The following is an 11,079-nucleotide window of genomic DNA, read 5'->3' as shown; positions in this document are numbered from 1 at the left end:
CAGGTGCTTCTTTTCATATGACTCCATCATGATTCATGTTACTTTCGTTACCTGTCCCTATTGCTTCTTACCCCGCTCACACTCGCTATTTTTAGACAATCATCCTGTGCTAAAGATCCCTCTTGACACCAGTCCTCCTGTTTACTCATCTCACAATGGACATTATTGACAAAACCATACCCACTGTGGTGTACGCAGAGTCTGGTCCCGGAAATTTATGTGCCTCTGTTTTACATGTTGCACATATCCAAAAGGAATTTCACACTTTAAGATCTTTTATTCTGTTAGCAACAGATCTAGAGTAAACTGAATAGCATCGAGAAAGTGCAGGTAGCATTGACGCATCTTCTTTAGTGTCGTGTTCACGGCATCGTCGAACAGTGGATCTCTTCTCTGGTGATTGGACAGGATGATATTCTAGCAGCCATAGGCGTGATGCCTGTACTACAATTGGGATCATCGGTGTCATCTACCAATAACCAAACATAAAAAAGCTGTTACGCAAACCATAGACTATTTCAACGCATCTCTACCCTCTACTTATGGCATCCCCGTGAAAAAAGGATCTACTTTAGGTCACCTATTTCCTTTCAACATCCTTAGATGTTTTAAGTTCGTTCTGTGGCGTGGTATAAGCAAATTTTTTCCTGTTCCAACTTAATGCTTAGTTGTAATTGGTGTCAAACGAGCATAAACAATACTACTCCACCTTTCCGCTTTAGTAACCTGTCTCTGCATTGCTGCTTTTGATTTAATCTCATTGCCGAGTTTGGGGTCGCTAGACTAACGTCCTATTTCTACATAAACGCATGCGTAAATGGGTAAATAAACGATAAAACTGATGTGATTCTTTGTGGATGAACATATTCGTCGTTATCCTGGATATATTTTATGAAAACACGTCTGAAGCTATTGCAAATATCATATAAACAATTTACCAGTTGATTCAAAATCAATTTGCACAAGTTTAAAATTTCGTTCAAACTCTGGTGGTGAATATAGTACTCTCTGAATGTCAAGACAAATTCTATGCTAAGTCAAGGCAGCTACCTCAGCTTTCTTTGCCATATGCTCATTCAAACAAAATGGGTTGCGGAAAGAAAGCATCGTCATATCATGGAATACTGCTCGTCTCTTCTTTGATAGTTCTGTTCCTTCTACAATTTGGGCCTGAATGCTGTCAATAAGTGTTAACTAATCAACATTAGCCTTCACAGTGTCCCTTTCATGGTGTCTCTCTAAGTGAGCGGTTCGGTTGATTGTGTGCCACAGCCATCCTTCATAATGATCATTCTACCGAGTCTTCGGTTTGCAAGCTGCCTATGTTTTGCTACCGATCCTCTGAACGGAAAGATGAGATACAACTGTCTCAAACTGGGCTAATTGTATCTATCTAGGGTTGATTAGTTCTTCGAGCGCACTTAAAGGGTATCGGTTCTATGTCCTAACACGAGACGCCCTCGAGCCATCACAAGTCTTCGTAATTGTTCATTGGTGATGTGATTTTCTTTGAGACATTGCTTCTGCGTAATATCTAAACTACCTAGTTAACTGCAACCAGCCACTCTCAAGCATACCATTCCATTCCTGGCCTGCTCTTTTCCATCGCATTATATTCTGTTTTGCATGTATGTTCTTTTCACAGAGCATATCCATCTTTATCCTAAGAGGACTCTATCTCCCTAATACCTCTCCTCAAATGAAAGGAAGTTCATAGGGCCTACTCATATTGAACCTTCTGTCTGTAAGCTTACTGCTCACCGACGATTCCTCAAACCGACTCCCGTAAGCGTCGCTAACACCACCTCGAGAGACGCCAGCAACCATAAGGTTCTTTGGTTGTGTTACCACTTTCACATTTTCTCTTTTCTCTGCCCATTTCCATCTTTCTCTTGTCACCTCCATCAATACTACAGTCAACAGGTTTCAATCCTCATTTGATACACAGTCCACGAACCATACCGCGAGCTGCTACCATTCCTGAGTGGCAAGGATGCTATTGTCTGACGAACGTTAAGCTGCTCACAACACGTACCTGACCATTGTTCCTCCTTCCTCCAGGAAAGGTTCACAATCAGTGTGCAAAAACTACAAGTTAGAGACGAGTCTGATGGTTGCATTGATCGATATAAGACGCATTGGGTTGCTCGCGCTTTACTTCAAAAGTATGGGCATCGTTACGGGAGCGAAAAAAAAAAAAAAAAAAAAATAGACATTTTCTCCGTTGCCAAAAATGACTCGTGTTCGCCGGTTCTTGAGTGCTGTTGCTGTTTGCGTCTCGTGGTTGGCCGTTATAATTCACTGATGTTAAAGAATGTTCCCTTTTTTACATGTTGATCTTCACGAAGAAGTTTTACATGGAGCCACCTCCTGTCTAAATCAATCTGCCCTCGGTCCATCGGTCTGCTACTGTCCGCAAGGCGTAATGGTCTTAAACTGAAGCTCCCTCGTGGCTTGTTTAGAGAAGTCTGCGACTGCCGTTATCTCTGCGGGTTTTCGTCAGAGTAAAATGATCAATGCATTATTTCCATTCACTGCTTCTGCTCAGGTACTACTCGGTTTTAACTCTCTATGTGATGATATGATTATCAGCTGGTGATGATTCCCGATTTTATACTTTATCAAGCTTTCTTTCAACGTCAAATGAAATGAAGGATCTCGGGCTTCTCCGTTAATTTTCGTAAGTATTGGAAGTAGCCTACGTCTAAAAGGCTAATTTCTTATCTCCAACCGGAAGTACACAGGCGATCTCATCTCTCGTGCTGGTATTACTGACAATGACACAGTCATACTCCTATGCAACTTCATCAAAACTGACCAATCCTACCACATGGTGAGCCACTTCCCATCCCACGCGCTATCGGGATTAGTTGGAGCCGTTATTTATCTCACTACTCTCGTCCCAGAATTGCTTATGCGTCCACATAGTAAGCAATTTGTTCAGGAACCAACTCTTGTCAGCATATGCGCTGTTCTTCGCGGTGACATTCTCCGCTATCTTTTCGTGCACTATTAACCAGAGTCTTTCTTTCTTCTATACCTCGAACTTGCACTTCGATGCTTATTCTGACGCTGATTGGGCTTGGGACCATACATGATCGTTCGATCCACCAGGGTTATTGCATCTTTCTTGGGATGCTTCGCGTATTTCCCTCGGCGAGCTAAGAAACAGAATATTGTCTCCAAATCTAGTCCGAAGCTGAGTATACGTGGCATGTTCTGCTACGCATCTAGATTGTTGTGGCTCGATCGTCTTCTTGTGATATTGGGACCATTACTTACTCTACTCGACAACCCTGTATTGTTACAATCAAGTGCCATCAAAGATTGCTAATAATCGCGGTATTTCCATGAACGGCACTAAACATATTGAAATTGATTGTCACTGTCGTTCGGCATCATTTTCTTAATGGCCACTGCCTAACCGCTATATCTTCTCAGTCTTCAGCTTTGCGACTGTCTCACAAACGTCTTCATACGGGCCACACAACGTCATCATTTTCTTTTACCAAACTCTCGGTTTTAACGGCCACCTTGAGTTTGCGGAGGGGTGTTACCATAATATATTAGCAACGCCATATATATATTATATTATGTTACCTTATATATAATATATATATATTACTATGTATAGTTACTTTCTTATTCAGGATATGTATTATTTATTGTCTTTGTATAACAGTATAAATCCGTACTTCCATGTAAATGCTTTTCCTCTCTCTATATAAAGAATTGGATTTTAGACGGGAAATAATAACAGAAAATTTCTGCAATCTCTGTTTCAAATTAGCAGCTAGTTTGGTTATCGATTTTGACGAAAAAAAAAAGAATTTAATCTGACAAATAAAAAAATCGAGCTCACATTGTACACTATAGATGAAAAATTTGATCACAATAAAAAAAAAATCTTGAATAAGATATATAAGTGTAAAAATATACACATCACTATTGAAATCATAGTAATAGATTTGTTTTTTTTTATAATAGTATATATTTCTTATACTTAGTAGTAGCTAATTTATAGTAGTTATCGGATTTGCAGACCATGGATATATTAGCGTCTCTTCTTGTATTATACACTGTGCCCTTAATGGGGACCCAAAACCCTAATTACGCACCGATTGGTCTCTTGATACACACGCAACGTTTTTATAAATACGCATATTTATTAACAAGTTTAATTAACCGTACGCAGTATATCTATGAAATTTTGGTGCGTTGCTTCGATCTACCTTTATCTAATATACTGACTCACGTTTGTACGCGCTAACCCCTCATCTGAATACAGCCAACGCCTTAAGCTACGTACGTAGTACAGCCGGTTGCCCTGTTTATACATCGCTAGATAGCTACAAATATTTCTATACCTCTACGTACATGTGTAATTTGTGAATTAAGTACCGTAACGAAGTGGACTCGATCTGATCTTCTTTTATTCTGTGTGACTCGCGTGTATCTGTGTCCCTCGCAGTGAACAACAATAATCTTATTACTACAACGTACTGCGCAGCTGCTTAATACACAACTGGTAAATAAATAGACGTCAATGTCCCAACACCGCACGTTGAAACAACGAGTTGACATAACAAGCTACATGCATAGATCGCGTCTCCCAACGTTTTTTGACTATTCCGAACTACGTTTGCTTATACTTTTGCTATAAATTAATCAACCATTGCATGCATTTGCCTCTTACAATATCTCACTCTCACACCAAACTACTTGTTTACTAGTTACTACTACGTCTAAACGTTAGCTCCTTTTCTCTCTAGCAAGATATATATCTCTTTCTCTCTCTTCTATATAAGGCGCAGTGCTCTCTCACATACAACGCTCGTCGGAGCGAAGCCGTGCTCGTGGCGCCGGAAAAGCCAACGCCTTACGAGCTCAAGCCACTCTCCGACATCGACGATCAATGCGGCCTGCGCTTCTACCGCTCCGGCATACTCTTCTTCCGCAACAACCCTGCCCAATCCGGTCGCGACCCGGCCGCAGTCATAAAGCAGTCCCTCGCCGAGGCCCTCGTCTACTACTACCCCCTCGCGGGCCGCCTTCGTGCTGGCCCCGATGATAAGCTTATTGTCGAGTGCACCGGCGAGGGTGCCGTCTTCGTGGAGGCCGAGGCCGACGTCCGGCTCGAGGACTTTGACGGTGAGCTGAGCCCGCCAATCCCGTGTAACGACCAACTACTCTGCGAGCCTGAGAGCACCTCTAGCGATGTCATCGGCCGGCCCTTGGTCTACATTCAGGTTACACACGTCATGCAGCCAATAATGCATTTTTACTATAAAAGTTTAAGCTGTCAAAAAATAATATTTTTAATATCTATGTTTATAATATTTAATATTACAGGTGACACGGCTCGTATGCGGAGGGTTCATCCTCGGCATCCAGTTGTGCCACTGTATGGCAGACGCCGTGGGGCTGATGCAGTTCGTGATGGCGATGTTCGAGATGGCGGCGGGGGCCGCTGAGCCCACCATACCGCCCGTGTGGGCCCGAGAGATGCTAAATGCCCGGTCCCCGCCTTGCGTCACGCACCCGCACCCGGAGTATGAGGAGGTTCCCGACCCCACCAAGGACCGCATCTCTCCCGCCGACGTTCTGGCCCACCGGCCTTTCTTCTTCGGTGAGAAGGAGATGTCGGCATTGCATCGCCAGGCGCCCGCTTACCTGCGCGGGACCTGCTCTCGCTTCGACATGATCGCCGCCTATGTCTGGCGGTGCCGCACGATCGCGTTGGGCTACGATCCAGAAGACGAAGTCCGAGTACAGTTCGTAGTGAACGCAAGGGGGAAGAGGAACAATGCGCAGGGCCGATCCCCGGTGCTCCCTCACGGATTCTACGGTAACGCTTTCGTGTTCACGGTGGCATCGTCAACCGCAGGGGAGCTGTGTCGGAAGCCATTCAGCTACGCACTTGAGCTGGTGGCGGCCGCGAAGGCGCGGTCGGCAGCTGATGACCACTTGCAGTCGGTGGCCGACCTCATGGTGCTGAAAGGGCGGCCGCGGTTCGCGACGGCGCGAACTTACTTGGTTTCCGACCTGACGAAAATGGGGTTGGACGAACTCGACTTCGGGTGGGGGACGGTGGTATACGCTGGTCCCGCGACCGCGATGTTGGCCACATTCCACTTACCAGCGCGGAGCGCCGAAGGGGAAAGGGGGATACTGGTGCCGGTGCGGCTTCCGGAGTTTGCGATAGAGAGATTCGTGGCGGAGATGGAGAGGGGGATATTGATGATGGAGGGGGAGAGCCATGGCTATGGAGGCCGACAATATGCCACGGTTGGGTCCACGTGCATGGCCATGTCCAAAATGTAGGTTTAATTATTGTGGATTCGCACGTACTTATATACTTGCATGCATAAGCCAGACTCGGGTTCGAGCTCAGGACTCGGGCTCGGGCTCGGGCTCACTTGGGTCTATTAATTTGTGGTGTGTTTGCAACCATTATTACCTATTTAATTTAGTGTCGTTTGGTTTTAGTTGAACGGCAATATCTTATATAATTAACGAGTGTTATTTGTTAAAAAAAAAAAAACCTTTACTTTAATTTGTCAATATAAATAATCACGTTGAAATTTGGAGAGGGGACTAGCTAGCTAGCTAGCTAGTAATTTTCCCTCAAATATTGTGCTTCATATTTGAAATTTGAGTTACATGTCGTTTTTTTTTACTTTTCTTTTTTTTTTTATTCTATTTTGTTAATAAATATAACATTTTATTATCTGGTAATAGTAACTTTGAACCACATATATATATATATATATATATATATACACGACTATATCTGCATGCCTTGCCCGTTTATGACTGCAAAACTATACTGCATATATATATGAAAAGCCCTAGGATGATCGAGTAGAATGTGATCTTGTATGAAAAGCACTAGGATGAGTAGAGAATGCTCTGATTTATACGCAGTTACGAGACAGACTGAGACTTACCAGCGCCAGGAGGAACAGATTAAGAGACTGTATGATTTGATATGAAACTAGATCATGAGCACTGCTCAGGGAACCCAGGAACAGAATCGACATCCGCCGCGACTGCACCTAATGCTCATGTGGGAGCTAACAGTGGCTGCTGCACTGGTTACTACTTGTCCTCCGCCGACGGATATATGCAGCCGTGCTTGCTATACTACAATGCTCGGACCAATTTTGAGGTCAATTATATTTAGCAAGTAGGAGCGGAGACTCGGGCAGCCTTTGGCAATTTTCAAAAGTTTTACGCGTAGAATTCAATGTGATAGAACACGATATGTCGGTGGTAGAGCCTTAGGTCAATGCGATGGAAAAGCTGTTTAAGGACTTGTTTATTGTAGAGCGGGATAGGGCAGTGGCATAGTATGCAGATTTAGTCATTAATATTATTATAAAAACTTTCTAAATGTACTGTATTATACTTTTATATACTATAAAATTATAAAAACCACTACATTTCATAAGTAAATAGAATAAATATTAACATGGTGTACGATAGTAGTCCGCGCTCGCGGCAGGATGTTATACTACGATATTTCATCATTATTTATATATAGTATATATAATAGTATATAATATATATATATTATATATATATATATATATATAATATTCAAATTATCTTCGGACATATCTTCTTATTATTTATTTCAATAATATATTCTAAAATATTATATATATAATATATATTATAATATATAATATATATTCTATATATAGTTTGAAGATCAAAAAGAGACAGAAATGAACACGATAAAAATAAGTAAAATAAATAAATAAAACAAATCAATAATACTACGAAATTTGATTTATGTGATGTAGTTTATCACAAACTGTATATTATTGTATTGGACAATGTACATTATTTAATTAGTTAGTTGAACCTACTTTTTTGTCGACCGTAGCGAAGCCATGAGAAAGGGTTGTGATGGATAAAATTTGTACTTTTGTTTTTGTCCTGTTCAGCCTTTTTTTTCCGTTTCTATAATGGATTGATGATAATATTATGTTTTTTATAATTATGGGCCTATTTTTTTTTCAGATAGATGTCTCAAATATAATTTTTGAAATGAATCCAAATTAAAGTTTTACCACTTATGCACTTATATTTCATTATTAATTCTTTTTTTCCCCTCAAATTTTAGACGCTCCAAATTAAGAAGAACAGAGGATAGAAATCAAAAGAGAAGATTTGAATATATTTATTTCTTATCAAAATCAAGAGAAAGTAAAAAAAAAAAAAAAATCCATATCCTCAAATCCAATCCGTCCTTTAATTTTCACTCTCTTTTTCCTACTCTTCTACAATTTCCCGCTCTTTACTCTCTTTTTCTACTTTTGGTTTTTTTTTTTTTTTTACTTTCTCTATTTTTCATTTTTATTTTTTGGGGATTGGGTCTCTACTATTCCATACTCTACGCATGCAGTCACTGTTGTTGCCGCCGCTTACGATGGGTTCATAACCTTTTTTTTTTTATGGTGTGTTGTGGTTTCGAACCTATTCAATGGAGCCGAGAGAGGGGAGGAGACAAGTAGAGATGGAGATGAAAGGGACGGGTCGCGAGCTTACCAAGCACACCTTAAACGCACACGACATACGAGTATGATCGTAGAAAACAAGCACGAGAATAACAAAACAATAAAGAAAACAAGAGAGCACAAAAACACAAGATTTACGTAGTTCGGTCAACCATGAGTTGACCTACGTCCACGGGTAAGACCATTGCAATATTTTCTTCCACTAATTCACGGCACAAAAAATACAAAAAAAATAGATTGGATTACAAAAAACTCTCTCTTAGAAGCTCTCCACGTTTTCCTCTAATCTAGGATATTTTCAAGGAAGCTTATAATCTAAAATATTAATTATAAAGGTTTATATAACTCTAAAATTTTAGTTCTAGTAGAAAATAATTTTCGCCTTCCATCTAAATCTGATTCATATGTAGTTACCATGCAATATCCTTTTGATAATACTCTTTAAAGTGATTATGCACTATTTCTAATCTTTTAAAATAAGATTAAATCCAATTAGAGTCAAACAGAAGATGGATATACAGTGAGAAAAAAAGAGAAGGGATAGAGAGGCCCGGTAAAAATGTATAAAAGTACATATGTGAAGTCCCATGAAAATGTCAAAGCAAAAATATTTTCTATCACACCGACCGTCCATAAAGCAAGTGGCAAATGGCTTGATGGTTGGTACCTGAGACCCAAGTTCGAATCCTAGTTGATTCACATTTCCAGCTAAGTGTGGTTTCGCACTTTCTCACTTTAGTACCCTATAGTTTAAAGTGTATCCATTTAGCACCCTGTAATTTTGCACTTTCTCACTATAGTACTATATGTTTTCAAGTGTATCAAGTTAGTACCCCGTGATTTTATTTTTGTATCAACTTAGTATCCTGTGGGTTTCATTTTATCTTTTTATTATCTATTTTGGGATATATAATTTACCGAAATATTAAACCACAGGGTACTAAAGTGAGAAAGTGCGAAACCACATGGCACTAACTTGATATACTTGAAACCACAGGTACTAAAGTGAAAAAGTACGAAATCATAGATACTAACTTGATATACTTTAAACCATAGGGTACTAAAATGAGAAAGTACGAAACTATATGGGATATTTGAAGTTTCTCCTTAAAAATATATATATTATCTGACATGACTGAACTATATATAGAATATATCCTTTAATATCGAGTTTAATGACTCACTCGTACTGTGCCCGTCCAGGGGGATACCAACCCTAATTACTGCAACGTGTTATGTCCATTCACGTACAGTGCAACTTATTGTTCTAACACCCCTATATTTATTAGTAAATTAAAGTAGCAGCATTTTAATTGGTGGCCGTTGGGTTGATCCATATATCTTTTATCTATATCTATACTATATATAAAAGCACGTATTTTAAATTTAGGTCTGTCGACAGACCCATTTTTTAGCGGAAAAAATATTGATTCCTTTTTCCGTACGTAAAATAAATAACGTAATGAAACAAATTTTTAATTTCTGTTTATCCCTAAAATAGAAAAAAATATACTTATCCAAATTTTTGCCAACCCAAAGATATCTACTATGAATTTATATTTTAATTAAAAAATTATTTAATTTTTTTATCTCTAAAATAGAAAAAAATTATACTTATCCAAATTTTACCAGAATATCTACTGTAAATCTATATTTCAATTCAAAATTTAAAAGTAATTTACAATTTAAAATTTTGGGACTATCAATATATTACAATAAAAATTATTTAAAAGATAGATTGGTTGATAAATTTATAAATCATATTTTTGAATTAATATAATGTACAAATTTATGATCAATTTGTAAAAAATTATCTCAAATAAGAACGAACGATTATGACTAATTTGTTAAAAAAAACAGTTATACTTATCTATAACTTTAATTTTACTAACAAGTATGATTAATTGGTTAAAAATATTTAAAAATAAAAATAAACGGTTATGATCAATCTGTTAAAAAAAGCACTTCTATCCGTTCATTCTACATTAAAATTTAAATTTGAGTTTCAATCGTGAATTAAATTTAATTTTTAATTTTTGATATCAAATCTATCCATATATTTTATATTAAAATTTAAATTTGATATTATAGATATTTTCTAATAAATATAACATATAATTTATAAATTTTTATTAATTTTTAAACTTTCTTGAATAAATGTGATTTACAAAATCTTCTTTAATTTAAAAGTAACAATTATATTATTACGTCGAATTTGCACGTACACAAATATATAATTCATATATACGTATATTAATATAATATATTATATGACATACTTGCTACTAGTGTCCCTTGCGTGATGGAAACAACAAACTTCAAATTACTCACAAACTATTATTTGCGTCCAGTTCACTGCACGCTTGTTGAACTATACAAAATAATAACACGAATGTCCAAATGTCCCAGACGCACGTTGAATGCGACAAAAATTTACAGTGCAGGCATCCGTGCACAAACATATTGTTTTGGCACACGGCATAGCGGATCGGCCCCTTCCCCTTTCTCTCTCTTTCTAAAAATCGGAAAGGCCCTAGATATTTATATCTCT

At 38.4% G+C, this 11,079-nt stretch overlaps 1 protein-coding gene across 1 annotated transcript; it reads left to right on the top strand.

Annotated features, from left to right (window-relative positions):
- The first annotated feature begins 2,233 nt into the window (after positions 1-2,233).
- LOC109705138 (benzyl alcohol O-benzoyltransferase-like) lies at positions 2,234-6,324 on the top strand. The gene is made up of 4 exons (XM_020225893.1): positions 2,234-2,283; positions 2,443-2,548; positions 4,815-5,249; positions 5,353-6,324. The coding sequence occupies exons 1-4, from the start codon at positions 2,234-2,236 to the stop codon at positions 6,322-6,324; spliced, it is 1,563 nt and encodes a 520-aa protein (XP_020081482.1).
- The last annotated feature ends 4,755 nt before the right edge of the window (positions 6,325-11,079 follow it).

This window comes from Ananas comosus, unplaced genomic scaffold (assembly GCF_001540865.1).
Source record: "Ananas comosus cultivar F153 unplaced genomic scaffold, ASM154086v1, whole genome shotgun sequence".
In the NCBI taxonomy this organism is placed as follows: domain Eukaryota; kingdom Viridiplantae; phylum Streptophyta; class Magnoliopsida; order Poales; family Bromeliaceae; genus Ananas; species Ananas comosus.
The sequence above is the reverse complement of the archived record's forward strand: the minus strand, read 5'-3'. Positions and strand labels throughout refer to the sequence as shown.

Bases quoted from the DNA above. Each gene is read 5' to 3' on its own strand.
- LOC109705138 (XM_020225893.1), top strand. From the start codon at position 2,234: ATGACTCGTGTTCGCCGGTTCTTGAGTGCTGTTGCTGTTTGCGTCTCG. The intron at 2,284-2,442 runs GTTGGCCGTTAT...CTTAAACTGAAG, and splicing joins GTTGCTGTTTGCGTCTCGTG to CTCCCTCGTGGCTTGTTTAG. The intron at 5,250-5,352 runs GTTACACACGTC...TTAATATTACAG, and splicing joins GGCCCTTGGTCTACATTCAG to GTGACACGGCTCGTATGCGG.